Below are 18,670 nucleotides of genomic sequence, written 5' to 3' on the forward strand. Positions count from 1 at the left end.
CTCGGTTCTTCTGGTCCTTACCTTTCTTGCGGACAACCTCCTCCGACTCGGGTTTGCGTGTGACGGACACCACCTTCATCAGAAGATGGTTCCCCCCCTGTCGGATCAGAGACACCACCTGCTTGTGGCCGACCTTCACCACATTCACCCCATTCACCTGAGGGAGCATAAACACACGCACGCAATGTACACACGCACGCACACACCATCGTCAACATTTTCGTATACTCTGAAAATATAGTAGGAAGGATACAGTATAAAGGGGCATGCATCGCTCATTTCAGTTGTCTCCAGTCATTTCACTGCAGTGCTAAGTTTACCTCAATGAGGAAGTCTCCCGTTCTCAGGCCGGCCCTCCAGGCTACTCCCTCCACATCCACAGACTCCAGGTACTGCAGGGCGGGGAATGCCGGGGTGGGTGTGAACTCTTCGATGGGCGTCTCAGCTACGTGAGACACACAAAGACACTAGGGGTGTCAAACTCATTTTAGGTCAAACGTGTGCACGCATGCTCCCACATGCAGCTTTTATTTCCTTAATTTGTTCTACCTGCTATCATACGTGCTCTCCCTGCGTTTCACTTTATGAATTTCGTTTCTTATGAAGAAGATTGCCTAGCAACATTGCCTTTATGAATTGTTGCATGTACAAATTAGAAAACTGTGAAGTGGCAACGGCACAGTTCTATGCTACATCACACAAACTCAGTCAGACAGAGACCTGTGCGAAGGAGTGAAAACCCTGCAATCATACTTGCATAAAACTGTGTGTATACACAAGGACAGAATTATACAGGCACATTCTTTCTGCCAGATTTATAAAGCTGCACGTTTGCCTGATCCTGGTTTTATAAACCTTAATCAGTGGATCACACTTGCAACAGCTCGACTGCACGGTTAACTTCAATTAGATATCTGTTTGTATATTGATAGGACTTGTGACGGCTCCACCACTTATTAGACTTGTCAATGACGAGACAGGCAAAGAAGTGCAATTTCACTGATTTTGTTGCATACAGTAGGTGGAGCACGCCGACATGAGAACAGCTGTCATTACGTGCTTGTCAAGACCATTACGCAGGGCTTTGAATATTTATAGCTCTCATACCATTAATTTATCACATCGCGCTGAATGAAAACTGAAACTATCTGAAACTCACTTTTCAGCCATAATGGTTAGTCCTTGAACAGTATCTGTCATGCAATTATTCCCATGAGCGACATTCACTGACTGCAAAGAGGGGAAATGTGTGGGAAGAATTGCATTTCCATCATGCCTAATTTCATTTGAAAGACAGAACTGTTGTCGTAGCATTCCATAAGAAGCTTGCATGTTAGCATTGAGATTAAGCACCTCATTGAGGCGCTGGACAGACTGGATGGTTGATGAGCAGCGTTAACTACCATCTATTGTTTCATAAGTACCTACAACAAACTGCCAGGAGAGATAGCAGTGAGCGATCAGCCTGAGAGCGGCTGTCCTACAGATACATAATAAACTAGAAAATGTGCTCCTCGGAGCACAAGTCTCCGCCAGCGGACCCATGCTATTTTAATCAAATGAAATCACCTACCCTATCTTTAACCATAGTTCTCTAGGAATGTTCTAATTTCATAATATCATCATCATAATGCAAAAGGCGTTGGTTAAAATATTTTCTCTGTGTGATGTCTTTTTCTCTTTCTGTTTTTAAACCACCACGGCCATAAGGGTACTTTGATGGATTTGCCAATTCTTCAAACTTGTCGTCTAGATAGAATGCGCGTGGTTTTTGGTGTTCTGCAGGGGCGACTGAATATGTAGTGTCTTTCAGATTTACTGATGGCGTTCTCATCCTTAGAAGCGGTCAGTTGACACACCTATTTATAGAATTGTATTTCGTCATGCATCCCTCATGCATCCCTCTAGCCAATCAAAGGCATTGGTGTCAACATATTAACACGTATTAAGACTTCGGCCTTGTTGTGGGATCAATTCAACTCTAGTCCTCTTCTGTGTTACTGTTGTAGATGAGTATGCTTTCTTAGCTTTGGCCTTCTGCACCTTTGCTTGACCAATGTTAGGTGTTCTCAGAGGGACACACACACGCACGGACGGGTGATTTGGACTAGAAGATACTGTTCCAATCAAGACTGATTGATCCTGTCTTACCTCGCTTCAAAAACGTAAACGGCTTTTTGAAGTGACACACCTATTTATAGGATTGTATTTCGTCATGCGTCCCTCTAGCCAATCAGAGACATTGATGTCAACATATTGACACGTATTAAGACTTCGGCTTTGTTGTGGGATCATTTCAACTCTAGTCCTCTTCTGTGTTACAATTGTAGATGAGTATGCTTTCTTAGCTTTGGCCTTCTGCGCCTTTGCTTGACCAATGTTAGGTGTTCTCAGAGGGAAACACACACGCACAGACGGGTGATTTGGACTTACTGAAGGTACTGTTCCAATCAAGTCTGATTGATCCTGTTTTACCTCACTTCAAAAAGTAGGGGCTTTTTGAAGTGACACACCTATTTATAGAATTTTATTTCGTCACGCGTCCCTCTAGCCAATCAGAGGCATTGGTGTCAACAAATTGACACGTGTCACGTGGAGCTTGCCCAATGTTAGCTTGGCTAACAATGTTTGCTCACACACGGCGGGACGAAGCGAAAACATATTCTCCACCTTCGGCGGAGACAATGATCATGAATATTTCTTTACGACACGATGTGATGGCCCTGATGGGCCACATTCAGACCACGAAAGGGTCCAATCCCGGCTGCCAATTTGACAGCCCTGCTCTAACTGGTGCACAGGGCTGTAGAGCAGTGGTTCTCAACGTGTGGGTCGGGACCCCAGGGGGGTCCCCACATGATTTTATTGTATTTTTTAAATTGGGGGGGTGGGGGTCCCCAGATGACAGTGAAGTGACAATTTAAACCTTTTTAATGCCTCAAAAAGACCATTACTGCATCAATAGTCATCAACAAACTTTAGCATAAAAACTGGTCAAACATTGGCCGAATAGTCAAATAATATAAGAAAGAGGCAAAACTTTTGAAAATAGACGATCTACAAGCCCACAACGCCTCGCTGTGGGCTTGTAGATCGTCTATTTTCACAATATTTATCTGTGGAACCGAAAATGTAATGCCTCAACTCCACATTCCAAGTGCTTATCAGGGTGTGGAGTTCAAATATTATTATTTTGGGGGATCACGGCCTGATCAAGGCCTCTACAGCGGTGAGAACCACCGCTGTAGAGACCACATGGGAGCAGGGACAACAACTGGACACAAAATAATAATACTATTATAACTGCTAGAACTACTACTACTAAATAAATATCCTTTCAAAATAACATAGAGGATGAAAACAAATGAACAAGTGCTCTTGTCTACATATAAATTCAACAGTTTCAAAGTACGAGAATTGTTCTACCGTTTATTTTGAACTCCATGGACTCAACATAGTTTTTTTGGACTTAAATCTAAATCTAAAGCACCGGATGATAATAAAGTGCACTAGAGATGTGGGTGTGATATGTTGCATAATAGTGAACAGGTTCTGTAACACAGCTTGGTTTAATGTGTCACCTGCAGCAACTTAATGAGATTTGCAACTTACATGATCACAAATTCATCACATGCCCAATTGCTTACTTGACCATACACACGGATGCTCGCGCCCACGCGCATTGTTAAGTAAGTGTGCTACTCCAAACTCCATTTCATCTTGGAATGCAGCCAACTGAACCCCCGACATCTGAGGGACCGCAAAGAGCCACTAAGTGAAATGCATTCGCAGCTTGGGTGTGTGTGTGTGTGTGTGTGTGTGTGTGTGTGTGTGTGTGTGTGTGTGTGTGTGTGTGTGTGTGTGTGTGTGTGTGTGTGTGTGTGTGTGTGTGTGTGTGTGTGTGTGTGTGTGTGTGTGTGCGCGCGTGCGTGCGTGTGTGTGTGTGTGGGCTCCTGTGTGCATTCCTGTGTGCACTTGTAAGTTAGTGTATGTGTGTCGACAGGACACACATTGCTATGTATGTATGCACACTACAGTATATGTTGGCTTATGAGTTGTCACTGTGTGTGTGTGTGTGTGTGTGTGTGTGTGTGTGTGTGTGTGTGTGTGTGTGTGTGTGTGTGTGTGTGTGTGTGTGTGTGTGTGTGTGTGTGTGTGTGTGTGTGTGTGTGTGTGTGTGTGTGCGTGCGTGTGTGCGTGTGTGTGGAGGGGGGGGAGCAGTACAGTAAGAGCCAGGATCCTGCTGTGAGTGATGGAGTGGTAAAGTGCAGTCAGAATTCCGGCTAGGTGCCCGTGAGGGGTTGCCATAGTAACCTGCCCAGCCAGGGAGCTGGCATGGGAGCTGAACTCCCCCCTCCCGAATAAAAAGAAGAAAAAGAAAAAGAAAAATGGGAGTATAAAGCGATGGAGTGAACATTAGCAACAGCTACAAATAAAGACACTAATCAAAAAGACAGAGAAAAAAGGACTGTTGTACATCATGAAACTGACAGAAAGCAGTGGAACGCACATATGAAGGGAGAGAGATGGAAATAGGGGAGAAACAAAGCAAGCGAGTGAGCGCGTCTCTCCTAAACACCATGTGTGGCGAACAGATGGGACAGCTCGCTGACAGCACAGCCAAGGATGACGCCACCACAGGGGCTAGACACACACACACACACACACACACACACACACACACACACACACACACACACACACACACACACACACACACACATACACACACACACACACACACACACACACACACACACACACACACACACACACACACACACACACACACACACACACACACACTGAGGGCATCGGAGTGTCTAGTGAGGTGTTTTTGAGTTTGACTCACGCACAGACAACAGAGAGAGACAAGCATGCAGTGTGTGTCAGATCAACAGGCAGCCTCTGACACCAGTCGCACTGTTCACATACAGTGTGACACGCAAACACATGTTCAAAATCAAAGTCTTTGATGCCAGCTCTGGAGAGCTGCTGAGTGCTTTGGGCCATTGGTGTTATGAGCAGATAGGCCTGTCTGTATGTGTGTGCGCGTGTGCGTGTGTTGTGTGTATCCTACCTTTGGCCCCCCGCAGGACGAAGCCAAAGCCCTCATTCTCTTTCTTTTGTAAAACAGCATCCTTTTCCTCTATGATGTAATCACTGTGAAGGAGAGAGAGAGAGAGAGAGAGAGAGAGAGAGAGAGAGAGAGAGAGAGAGAGAGAGAGAGAGAGAGAGAGAGAGAGAGAGAGAGAGCACAGGTATGAGTCCAGCACCATCCTCAAACACATGCACGCATGCATATTGCAAAGACAGACTTACAAATTATGTACACACACACGCGCACACACACACACACACACACACACACACACACACACACACACACACACACACACACACACACACACACACACACACACACACACACACACACACACACACACACACACACACACACACGCACACACGCACACACACCTGTGCCTCCATTTCTGATAACCCTATCAAGTTAAAAGCATAGCAGCCTAACACAGCTCAGAATTCCCCAGGGGTTTCACAATATATATATATATATATAAAGAGAGAGAGAGAGAGAGAGAGAGAGAGAGAGAGAGAGAGAGAGAGAGAGAGAGAGAGAGAGAGAGAGAGAGAGAGAGAGAGAGAGAGAGAGAGAGAGAGAGAGAGAGAGACATACGGGCAGAGAGACAGAGTGTGTGATGAATATGTGTGAATCCTCTCGTAATGGCAAAGATATCTCCCTGGATAAAAAAGGTAAGAGTGAATCAATCTTCTGACTAATCCCTCATTGAAAAGAAGGGTGGATAAGGTATGGAAGGGCCTCTCCTACACAGGAGAGGTGCAGAGAAAGGTGGAGCAATAGCAATCATAGCTAGTGGTGGCAGAGAAAATCCCCCGTTTTCATCTGATCAGAGAGCAGCAGCAGCTGAGTTACTGCACAGCCTTTTTGCATGCAGGGAGTGATGAACAAATAAGACCACGCTGCTATTGCTCTTTGAAATAAACAAGGAGAAGGACAATCTGGAAGAAAGCTAGACTTCCTGTTGTTGATCAAAAGGTGATGTGAATCAACGGCAGGAGGGTGGTCCAGTGTACAGTATATGATGGAGATACAGAGCTGATCCGTCTACAATTTGAACCCTTTTAAAACCGGGAAAGCATCTGTGTCATGATTTAGATCAGTGGTTCTCTTTCTCTTAAATTTTTTTCACCCTTTTTTTCACCCGGTGCCAATTTTCTAAGTGATCCTGGGCGCTACACTCCCCCTACCAGGGCCGAGCTCATGCCTCCTTCAATGCATGAGAGCCAACTGACCTTCTTATCACCTGACAGGGGGGAGTTTCCCCGGTAGGACGTAGCGCGTGAAAGGAACACGTCATTCCAACCAGTTCCCTTCCCCTCCATCAGGCGCCCCGGCTGTCATGGGGGAGGCAGTATAGAGACCAGGATTACTACATGTTTTTGTGAGGGTATTAACTACCCTAGGAGACACGGGGAGAACATGCCCCCAACGCCCCCAACGCCCACAGCGTCCCTAGCGGGAATCGAACTCAGGACCTACTAGCTGTGAGGGCGAAAGTGAAAAAGTTTGAATAATTTAGATTGTTTTCTCTTCTGGGGGTCCCTGGCACACCACATTTTCAAATGGGGGTCCGCGGTCAAATATATATCATTTTGGGTGGTCCTTGACACGAAAAAGTTTGAGAATTTAGAATTTTGTAGAATCGGCCTCAGGTGTTAACACAGCACACAGCCTGGAGACAAAGCCACATTCACTAAACACGCCACACGCTGGCTCAGAAGACGACTCCTGCCCAGTTCCAATCTGAGCCCTGGGACAACAGGATTCTGTAGTTACCGTATATTCTAAGAATAGAGGTCTGCAACCGTGGTCCTGCGGGACACATGGTACTGGATGTTTTCTATCCTATTAGATACAGTAGTTTCCCATCCCAGGCTTCCCATCCTGTCACTAAACGGTCCCTGATTAGACAGCTGAAATGACAAGGACGCCAGGTGTACGCAATTAACTTCCTGGTAGGACACAAGTTGTACAAACTGGAGCCCTACGTTGAAGTTGATGAGAGGACAAGCGTATAAAGTAAACACTATTTTTGAATGACTGCATCCAAACGTTGTCAAATAATCAGCTCAGGAGAATGAAACAATACAAATCACACATTGTCTTTCGATATGCACACTACAGTATATCATTTTATTGAGGTATTTAAAGAGGACAGATGACTGGTAATGAGCTCCATGGAGCCAACCACAGCTGTTAAGGGAAGCAAGCTAAACCCATATCAGCAGGTAGCGTTATAGTCAAAGTAATGATAATCCCTGCAGGTCAGACCTTTCGATTCATTTCACGTGGTAATGCGAATTAGAGAAATATTAACATCACATTAAGCTACTTACTTTGTTAAATATCAGTCAGTGTCGCAGTAGGTGTTTGACAGGCTTTCCCTAATTGACAGCCTCACAATGAAACCCATATTGCCCAGTCAGAAACGTACTCTGTGCTCTTTAGATACCTTAACACATTGCATGCCAGTCGCGTAGATCTACGCGAACCTATTTAAAGCCGCAGCGTGCCAGTCGCGTAGATCTACGCGAACCGCCGATTCCCATGTTAAGTGCCCCAGGTGCACTTTCCGAATTTTTTTGATCCATTTCCGTTTCCGGTTTCCGGTCGGAAACGGAATTATTCGGGTTCCGGTTTTTTCGATCGTATCCGCTTCCTGTCTGGGATCCTGTTTAAAACTCGATTTTCTCTGGTTGTTGTTTTTCTCCTCGCTGATCACTGTTTACCGTTGATCGGCTGTAGCTTCAAGATGGCGGCACGGATTTGGAAACGGATTTCGCTGGCCGTTTCTCACGGATCCGCTGTGTGTTTAGAACCAAATGAACGCGCACTTTTAACTTATTTAGCGAGGTCTGTGGCGACATGAAAAAAACTAAAAAACAACAATAAAACGCTGGCACTGGTGAGTACATTATGAGATTAAACTCTGGCATGGAATGTGTTAATATACTGTATTTATATTGTGTGCACATCGGAAAACAATTTCGGAGCCGGAGACGCTATCAGACCCCCAACATATAAAGATGATACACCCCCATTTCAAAATCATATTGTTCCAACTCATCCAGCTACTAAACAATTGCTCTAAAGCGGCCAAGTGGCCAAGAGAGGTGTGCAACAGGGACGGCACAAGAGCAGAAGTGCCTTTCCCTTCTTCAACCAATAGCCTCCTCCCTAACACAAGAGTACTTTGAATCCCAGCAGCTCAAGGGGGATATACGCCACTCAACATGGCAGGGTCACCTGCACTTGCACTTGGGAGAAGAAGGGATATCCAAACCTGATATCCTTTCCACTGCCTAGCAGACCAAACTGCCTGGATTTTTGGGCAGCTCCAGAGCATGTGTACTAGAGCAGTGGTTCTCTGGTGGGGGGTACCAGTGGTCCCAGCGAAATTAGTTAACATAGCGTCAAAATCTTTTTAACCACTTAGCTTTGGCTATTCAATAATAGCAAGCTCATAGTGTAAGCTCACTATAAGCTTGTAGATCTGCTATTTTTGAAAAATCTTGAAAATGTGTGCATAGCTTTGAATATATATATTTTTTAACATTTTTAACTAAAATCTTTGCTTCTGCGGGTCCCTGGCACAAAACATTTTCAGATGGGGGTCCGCGGCCAAATATATATCAATTTAGGGGTCCTTGGCATGAAAAGGGTTGAAAACCACTGAACTAGAGTACCGTCCCTGTTGTGACACCTCCAACACCCACGGCCAGCATCAATCAAACCCACCCTCTGTGCAGCCTAGATGGTCTAATATATTCTATGAAGGATTTTTAATTGAAATAATCTTGTACCCAGTTCTCTTGACACATCTTTCCCTTTTCTGAGAATTTTTAACCAACATGGTTATATAAAAGCCTCATGACAATTTAGGATTGTTATGTCATTCAACTTTAAAAGGAACTGTTGTTAGAGATCTGAATGTTTTCTACAACAGATGTCTCAGTTGCAGGCAGGGGCGCAGCCATGGGTGGGCCTGGGTGGGCCGTGGCCCACCCACTTAGAAAGCTGGCCCACCCAATCGATTTTACAAAAACAATTTGTTTTGGAAATTGTTATTCTTAATTTTTAAGTAACAAAAAAACTAAAAGAAAGTATCAGTCCAAAAACGCGTGCCCACCCGCTCCTGTCTAGGCCCAGCCTATACTAGCGTTCTGGCTGCGCCACTGGTTGCAGGTACTGCAGGAGTTGATTGTGTGGTGTGCCAAATTCCTGTTTCAGTACAAATGATGTAATTGTACCATCCTGACACAAATCTCTCTAAACTGTGACTCCCTTTTGAAACCAGGATTTCACCTGCTCCTGCCTCCTCATCTCCACATGCAGCCTTCACCCAGTAGCTGACAGTAAAATGACTCTGGAAGTCCACGAGCTAAATCTGCTCACGCTTGCCTTGCCAGCCTCTATCTTAAGAAGCACTCACAATAGCACTTAAAATAAAGAATAGATTGTATTCTAAGTGAACCCCTGCACCGTATGTACATAATGACCCTAACAGATACACTCCCAATGTATCCTCCGCTTGTCAATTACATGGACAATCTGACACAATACATTACACTGTTTTTTTTTCTACATGTGTTCATTGTGTTATAAATTACCAATAACCATTGGTAATTTAACATTGCATCACTTACTTTCCCGGGGCTGTTTGTGTTAGCATTATATTACAGAGAATTGGCAATAACTAAATTGGGGGGAAAAAACAAAAACAAACAGACAATAAAACAACAACCCCAAAACAAATTAAAATGTTGATAAAAACATTTAATATAATAAAACATGCTATTGAAGTGACATTTAATCAGACTAAAGTGTCCAATACATCAACCTGGCATTTCATAAAAGCCTGGTGTAAGTGGGCGGAAACAATGTGAAGGCTCGGAGCAGCTCTGCATTTCAGACCGACACACGCTGGCATTTAGAGAGAATTTGCATCACAACGCAAACCATAAGTTGCTCCAGTACCCCCGCTCCCTGCGATCCAATCTTAACCCATTAAGACCGGGAACGCATCTGTGTGTCATTTTTAGATTTCTTTAGCTATTCAAAAATAGCAGATATACAAGCTCATAGTGATGCACCGAGTGCCGCGCTATGAACTTGTAGATCTGCTATTTTTTTTAAAGAATCGTGATAATTTTTGCAAATCTTTGAATGTATATATTTTTAAAGCCAACATTTGTAACTCAAATCTTTGCTTCTGGGGATTCTACAAATGTCTTCCAAATCCTAACAGTTTAAAAAAAAAACGTATGTTGCTATAGTGGTTCTCAAACTTTTTCATGTCAAGGACCCCCAAGATTATATATATTTGGCCGCGGACCCCCATCTCAAAATATGTTGTTGCAGGGACCCCCCAGAAGCAATTATATGAGTTAAAAAAACGCTTAAAAAATATATATATTCAACGATTTTCACAAACTTTCGCGATTTTTCAAAAATAGCAGATCTACCGCGCTGTGAGCTTGTATATCTGCTATTTTTGAATAGCCAAAGTATAAAATAATGGTTGAAGTGGTTACACAGATGCGTTCTCGGTCTTAATGGGTTAACTAGAGGAGAGGGGGCACTCACCCTCTCCATGTACGAAATGTCAGTGTGAGAGGAAGTTAGGGGGGGGGGGGGAATATAGAGAGTGAGAGAGAGATGAAAATGGGTTAAACAGAAGATTAGGGAAGATAACCCGGAAGTTCATGTTACTGTAACAGTGTAACAAGCACGAGAACATACTGTACATGCAGCCACACATGTGTACGAAAAATACGCATGCATATAATACTGTATACATTACTGTATACCATTTGTGGATGCTCAAACATACACACACTCCCACAACTATGTTATCCACTTAAACCATACAGTATACGTCCCCCCGGGGCACTATACTAGATCCTCTAGTATTTCCCTCTACACCAGGAGTCTTCAACGTTTTTCAGGCCATGAAGCAGGTACCCCCCCTAAATCACATACTACTGTAGGTATAAAATTGTGTTGCAGATTAAACTCTTTCATAGATAGCTTCATCGACTATCATCATTAAAGTTTTTTTGTTTATTTCAGACATTTAACCAGTTAAACCCTAAATACGCACTAAACTTGACCTATGGCTCTGTACTTGGTTTGCGCCTTTTTCCCTCTACACCAAACCTCTTTGCCGAAAATAGCCGATCTACAAGCTCACTGCTATTTTCGGCTAATATTCCTCAGAATAGGGATATTAGGGTTCAAGTGGTTGAAAACGTTCTTATCACACAGACATTTGGCGGCCCCCCTGTAGTAACTCTGAGGACTCCCTAGGGGTCACGGACCCCCTGTTGAAGACCCCTGCTCTACACCAAACCTCTTCACCGAAAATTGCCAAAATGAGGGATTTGGCTCACTAAACATCTCAAGGCGTTGTGAGTGTGTAGATCGGCTATTTTCGCCAGATGTTCACCCCAGAATAGGAATGATCTAGGTTCCAAATGGTTAATCCTAAAATATATATTTTTATATTGGCAGTGACAGCACTGGCACACCGCTACATTTAGATGGCACCATCCCAAAAGTTGTGCTTTCTGTATAGGCTCTGCATACTAGACAGAGTTTCCCCAACGCTTAAGTGTATGCGCCAAATCAGTTTAGATGTTTTTAGACACAGATCTGACAGATGTGGTTGTATGTCGGCTGTTGGCCGTGGCTCTTACCTGTATGAGGTGAAGTTGTCGTAGGATCCCACAGTGTAGTGTCTGAACAGTCTCTTGGTGCGGTCCTCTCGAGTCTCTGTAGAACAAGATGACACTGATAAAAGCCTTGCACATGTATCCTCTGCGTTATCAATCAAATATCTTTAACCACTTTAATAGAGAGCTTCAAGAGCAGAAGTTTTCAACTCCAGTCCACACTCAAATTACTGTCTGGTAGACGGGTTGTCAACTCTAACCCCGGAGAGACTAACAACTAGCTTTCTATTCAAACAAGTAATCAAATGGTACTCAACCTACAGTAGAATCCTGTTTTACAATATTAATGTATTGGTTGTTAATTGCGTTCAATTAATCGATTAGGCAGCCGCAAAGTAAATACAGGTCCATCATTTGTACGTGCTCAGAGTTCACTTAACACTGAAGATTTGATATGACAGCGTACAACGAAAACAGAAGCGCTGTGGATCTCCAGGAATGGAGCTGAAAACCACAGCTTTAGAGGAGAACAGTCAAATCAAGATGAAGTAGGGGATTGATTCTATTAATAATATGACCATATCATACGCTATGTGCTGTTCTAGCATACTTAAATTACAGTATATCCAGAATCTTAGATCTGCCAATGTGTGGCACTGTTGCACCATGTTCGTGTTGTTGTCTATGAACTCATTGAAATGATACTATAGAAAAAAACTAACTGATAGCTTTTCTTTTGATAGAATAGCAGACGCAGCAGTACATTTGAATACGATGGAAGCTGCATACTGGTTTTTATTTTATTTTTATTTAGTGGCTTATTAAAAAAAAGTGTGCAGCAGTAACTGTAGACCTTTTGCAAATAAGTTTTTCAAAATGGCAAAATCACACCATAATGAGCCTTCAAACTGCAGGGTTTCTGTTAGGACAAATGCACTAGGATAGAAACAGTTATGAGCTCAGCAGTGTGTGTGTGTGTGTGTGGGGGTGTGTGTGTGTGTGTGTGTGTGTGTGTGTGTGTGTGTGTGTGTGTGTGTGTGTGTGTGTGCTCATGCGAGCGTGCGTGTGCATATGAGTGAAAGAGAGACTGTCTCTTTGTATTACTATGTGCATGCACATGTTTGTAGTTTGTACTCATACCTGTGCACTGCAAAAACCATTGTGTTCATTTAACAAAAAACAAACAAAAAACATTGTGGTTCCATTTGCTCCAGTGTGTGTGTGTGTGTGTGTGTGTGTGTGTGTGTGTGTGTGTGTGTGTGTGTGTGTGTGTGTGTGTGTATGTGTATGTGTGTGTGTGTGTGTGTGTGTGTGTGTGTGTGCGTGTGCCCTGTCACTGTGTGGGAGGACTTATCCTGTGGGACTGTGGAGAGGGATCAATGGCCTCTCCCCCACCCACTAATACACACAGCACCTCCACTAAACTGCAATCTGCTGACTACACACCCGAGACCCATTCAGAGCATAGACACTCTTAATTGGGCAACGCTGCGTGTTGTGTTTGTGAGCGTGCGCATGCGCGTGTGCGTGCGTGTGTGTGCGTGCGTGTATAGTACAGTACAGTACGTGTATGCATGTGCTAGTGAGAGATACACACAGGCTCAGAGAGACACAGAACTACAAAGTGACAAAAAACAAGAGAATACAGGAAAGAAAAGGAAAAAAAGAAGGGGGAGAGAAGATGAAAATGAGCGAGTTGAGAGACTGACAGCCCACAATTTGCAAGTTCTGAGACACTTTATAGGCACGCGGCAAAAGCAAAAAACACAAATAATTTCTCCTGTTCTTTATTGCTCTCTAAGCAGCATGCCGTTGTGTGTGTGAGTCCTCTCTGAATCTCACAAAATGATTCATTTCGTTGCTGTCGGACAGAAACCTTCTTTCTCCATATTTCAACTTTTTATGTTTAAAAAAAAAAATGTAATGCAATACTTCCGTCATGCAAAAGTAGTGAAAATAGCAAATCACAACGTGTCGACGTGTGACCTTATAGATCGGCCGTTTTCACTATTTTAATTAGAAAGACATATTAAGGAAAAAGGAACCGCTTTGGACATACAGGGTTTCCACCTGACACCGACGATTTGTTTCACCTTCATTACAAATGCATAGATTTCCCTTTCCTCCCCGGAATCCTGGCCTCCTGCAATGCTGGCATCAATCACACCAATTGGACCACATCGGAGAAGTTAGTCGTACCACTGCTGCCCAATGAGCAGGAGGCTCACACTTCAAGTTCAAGTGGACCACATCAGACGGACTGGGAGGACAGCTGCAGTGGTGGATAGGCTTTATAAACGTTGTGGCGTACAGACCAAACCCACTGTCTCCCACAAGGGTAAGTTAGCCCATTAAGGCTGAGGTTCCGATTCTACCAAATGTCAACAGTTTTCTGAAACAACTTATGTTGCTATAATATCACTGGTTCTCAAACTTTTTCATGTCAAGCACCCCCCAGAAGCAAGGATTTGAGTTAAAAAATGTTTGCTTTAAAAATATTCAAAGATTTGCACACATTTTTGAATAGCCAAAGTATAAAATAATGGTTTAAGTGGTTACACAAATGCGTTCCCGGTTTTAATGGGTTAAGAGAGATTTACACAGAATAGCAGACTGGAGTACATTTGAATATGATGGAATCTGCATACTGTTTTTCTTTTAATTATCATTATTATTATTAGCGGCTCATACAAAAAACTGTAGACCTTTTGCCAAATCAGAAAGCGGACCTGTTCAGGTGCAGCGCTCGGCTTAGCAAGGAATGAAAAATGCAGAAAATATGGATTTAGAACAGTACATGCAAGTAATTATTATTTAAGATTTTCAAAATGGCAAAATCATGACATAATGAGCCTTCTCAAACTGCAGGATTATGTGGGCAATGCACTCTAAGGATAGAAACAGTTTTGAGCTCAGGTTGCACTATGAAGTGCCGCGAGCGCGTGCTCGTGTGTGTTGTGTGTGTGTGTGTTGTGTGTGTGTGTGTGTGTGTGTGTGTGTGTGTGTGTGTGTGTGTGTGTGTGTGTGTTCTCAGAATTTTGGTAGATCAGCTATTTCACTATTTTTTACACAATATTATAAGAATATTGTTGACATCTGAATGACTTCAGTGGAGAAGAGTTGGTAGTTCACATTTCTGCTGCTAGACTGCAGCCAGCACAGGGCTCTCTAGCAGCAGTTCTGTCTATTCTGCACAGCCCAGGAGCATTTAAAGATAATAAGATAAGATGAGATAAGAGATAATATGCTCTTCTCTATGAGTAAAGGCTGAGGTTTCGGTTGGTTTACATTGTCAAAACAAACAGGCAAGTTCTCCATTTGCACAATCATGCTTCAATAAGCTTTGTTGCCATCATCATCATCAACATCATCATCATCATCATCATCATCATCGAAAGCTATGGCTGGATTGGCAGAGTTGTCTGAACACAGGACTGGGTGTGACAACACACGGAAATACAACCAAGTGGGAAATCTTATAATGTGGACTTGAGCTCTACTCCAGCATCTGGGACAAGGGTCAAATATATGGTCACTAGGCTTTGGGCCGTATGAAAGTATTACGGTATACCAAGGTATTTTGAAATCCCAAAGGTGTGATTTTCAATAAAAAATACAGATGCACCTATGAAACTATTGCCACATTAACAGTTTACTAGCCACATGATTTTATGCAACTGTCAGTCTGCCACCAGCACCCACACATCATCTCCGTTCAGCCCACTGACCCACCGGCGCTCGTAAAGACAGTGATGTCACTGAAATGCGACTACTTGTCTGTCTGCCGTGAAATGTCTATTGGGAAAACAAGACGATTATGTTGACAACGACACCCCATACATCTGGAAACATATTGTTATTCGTCTCCAGTTCATGTAGGATTATTTTAAAAGTCGGCTAAATTACAGTTGAATTCAGTGGCTTCTATGGGCTGGGCCCGGGTACACCGTTCTCCCTTACCCCGAATGATGGCGCTGTCTCAATTGTGGGCGTGAAACTGTAGGCGCCCGTGTGTCTCTATTCCTGCAATCAGACTTGATGGCTCATGGAGGGACACCTGGGCCGGTGCCTCCAGAGCCTACAGGTTTAGCTCATGCCTTTCACTCTAGAGAGAGACTCCGAGACGACAGACCTGCCAGCACTCTCCCTCAGTGCTCCATGTTCTTTTGCTTGCTTTAGGTTTGATTCGGCTTTCCATCCACACACCTGCATTACACCATGTTCACACATCCACACACATTCATACACCACTGGTTTACTGACTCCACACCTCATAGGATCCTTATCTCGTCTGTTCAGTTATGCCATTCATTTATACTTTAGTTGCTTATGTTAGGTTCATTCTTTAACCCATTAAAACCGGGAACGGGATCTGTGTAACCACTTAAACCATTATTTTATACTTTGGCTTGTAAAAAATAGAAGATACAGTATATTCATCAACATAGCATAAACATACCGTAACACCAAAATACGTATCATATCACATAACGGATGTAGACGGTTTCTGCAACTACTATGTCACTCTTATACACATACGTGCTAGGATTTAGTATAACGTTGCACTGGGCGGCAGTGGCTCAGGAGTGGCCGCTTGGAATCGGACGTATCCTGGTTCGATCCCTGGCTCCCCCCTGGGTTAGTGTCCTTGAGCAAGACCCTGAACCCCAACTGCTCCCGATGAGCAGTGCTTCACCATCAGTGTGGGAATGAAGTGAATGTAATGCACAATTGTAAAGTGCTTTGGAAGAAGGCGCTATATAAATGCCCCATTTACATTATTTTACCACACATACTGTAAGGTGTGCAAGAGAGGAGAACAGAGAGAGAGAGAGAGATGAGAGAGAGAAGAGAGAGAGAGAGAGAGAGAGAGAGAGAGAGAGAGAGAGAGAGAGAGAGAGAGAGAGAGAGAGAGAGAGAGAGAGAGAGAGAGAGAGAGAGAGAGAGAGAGAGAGTCCAATTGCATGAGGTACAATAGCTGACGATGGCTCATTAGTTGGTGGCCTCAGACTGTGGTCTAATAATAAGGATTTGGAGGGAATGAGACGTTCATTAGACTTAAAATGCTGCATCTGGTGGCAGCTCCACGGATGGAAGGAATGGAGTCAAGATGTCAGTCTCAGAACTTGCGCGCGCGCACGCACGCACGCACGCACGCACGCACGCACACACACACACACACACACACACACACACACACACACACACACACACACACACACACACACACACACACACACACACACACACACACACACACACACAGAATACCATATATAAAATGAGGCAGTAGCATCAAAAGTAGACATTAACATTTGGCTGATATTTCTACATGTTATTGTGAGCTGCCCCAATTTGCTGAGTTCTTTAACAGGTAGAAAATAAAACCCTACAGACCTTGCAGTTATTTCAGATCAGAAAGAGATAAGAAGTAAAAGAAAAAGAGAAAGGGGGGAGAGTCCATCAATGCTAAAGCCACTCCACTGATGATGCTTTCACTTTGAACCTGGAAACAACAGAGATCCTCACTACCTCAACAGAGGACATTCCGTTCCCACATACAGTAAAGCATTGGTTCTCAAAGTGGGGTCCGGGGACCCCCAGGGGTCCATGGGGGATACCAGGGGGTCCGGAGCAAGATTTGTTAATAAAGCGTTACAATCATTTTAACCCTTTATCCATATTTTATACTTTGGCTATTCAAAAATAGTAGATCTAAAAGCTCGTAGCGCTTGTAGATCTTCTATTTACAGTACGAAAAATCTTGAAAATGTGTGCAAATCTTTAAATCTTTTTTTTTGAAAGATTCTGGGGGTCCCTGGCACAACATATTTTCAGGTGGGGGTCCGCGGCCACATACATATCAATTTGGGGGTCCTAAGCACGAAAAGGTTTGAGAACCACTGCAGTAAAGAAAGGTTTAGGTATGAGAGGTAATGCGTTCTGGGTGCAGAGGCGTCATTTCAGAAAAAATAGGGGGTGGCAAAAATAAGTAACCCCTAAACCCCATTTACCAAATATTTTGGGGATTACATATTTTTTTTGTTGTTGAAAATGTTCGCTTACAAATGTATGGTTGCAGACAAGACAACGCATTAACTATAACATGTGTCACACATGTCACATGTAGACGGACGGGTATGGATTGAAATGCACTAAGCGTTGATCTGAAATAAGATGAATCTGCAACAACAAAAAAGAGTTGGGGAAAAATATGCATAAAATAACTGAATTTGAGGTTAAATGTGAACACTAGGGGGTGGCAATTACCATCAAATTAGACCCCAAACGACACCCCTGGATAGAAGGTGAAGAAGTTGGGGAAGAGAGAAGAGGCAAGAGGAAAGGAGAGGTGAGAGCAGAGGATGGGTTTAGAGACGTGTGTTTGTGCATGTGTGCGTGCGAGCGAGCGCGTGCGTGTGTGTGTGTGTCTAAAGAAAGAAAGAAGGCAGGAAGGCAGGCAGGAAGGCAAGAAAGAAAGAAAAAAATTAAGAAAGAAAGAAGAGGTAGCAAGAATTAAAGGTGAGGGACAAATAGAGAGCTTCATCTATTCCTGCCACGCTATCGGACAGAAGAGAAGAGGATGGGTGAGGATCACGGGAAAGAAGGAGGGCTGAGGGGTTGAATAAGATGGCACTGGCTAGCAGCAGTGGTGGAAAAAGTACTGAAATGTTTTACTTAAAGGGCCATTTCACCCCTGGAAGAAGTTTTCGGTCTTTTAATGAAGTTTAGGAGTCAAGAAACAAGATCCTGGGTTTTTTTTGTGAATAATCTGTGTTTTTAGATATCTAGTAATCTTCGCAATATTCGTGACGTTATTTGCATCATGAGAGATTGGTCTCATTCCTTTCCGCACTACATGTCTCGGCGTGTCTCAGTCAGACCATCTCAA

At 43.5% G+C, this 18,670-nt stretch overlaps 1 protein-coding gene across 1 annotated transcript in view; it reads right to left on the reverse strand.

Annotated features, from left to right (window-relative positions):
* shank3a (SH3 and multiple ankyrin repeat domains 3a) overlaps positions 1-18,670 on the reverse strand; it is a gene marked incomplete at both ends in the record, with an annotated part of 292,264 nt that overhangs the window by 19,454 nt on the left and 254,140 nt on the right. The window contains 4 exons of the mRNA XM_080438621.1: positions 22-157; positions 321-445; positions 5,081-5,163; positions 11,803-11,878. Coding sequence (XP_080294747.1) covers positions 22-157; positions 321-445; positions 5,081-5,163; positions 11,803-11,878 — 420 coding nt within the window. The remainder of the gene's footprint in view (positions 1-21; positions 158-320; positions 446-5,080; positions 5,164-11,802; positions 11,879-18,670) is intronic.

The sequence above is a fragment of the Gymnoscopelus braueri genome (genome assembly GCF_963280865.1).
Source record: "Gymnoscopelus braueri genome assembly, chromosome: 9".
NCBI classification, from domain to species: domain Eukaryota; kingdom Metazoa; phylum Chordata; class Actinopteri; order Myctophiformes; family Myctophidae; genus Gymnoscopelus; species Gymnoscopelus braueri.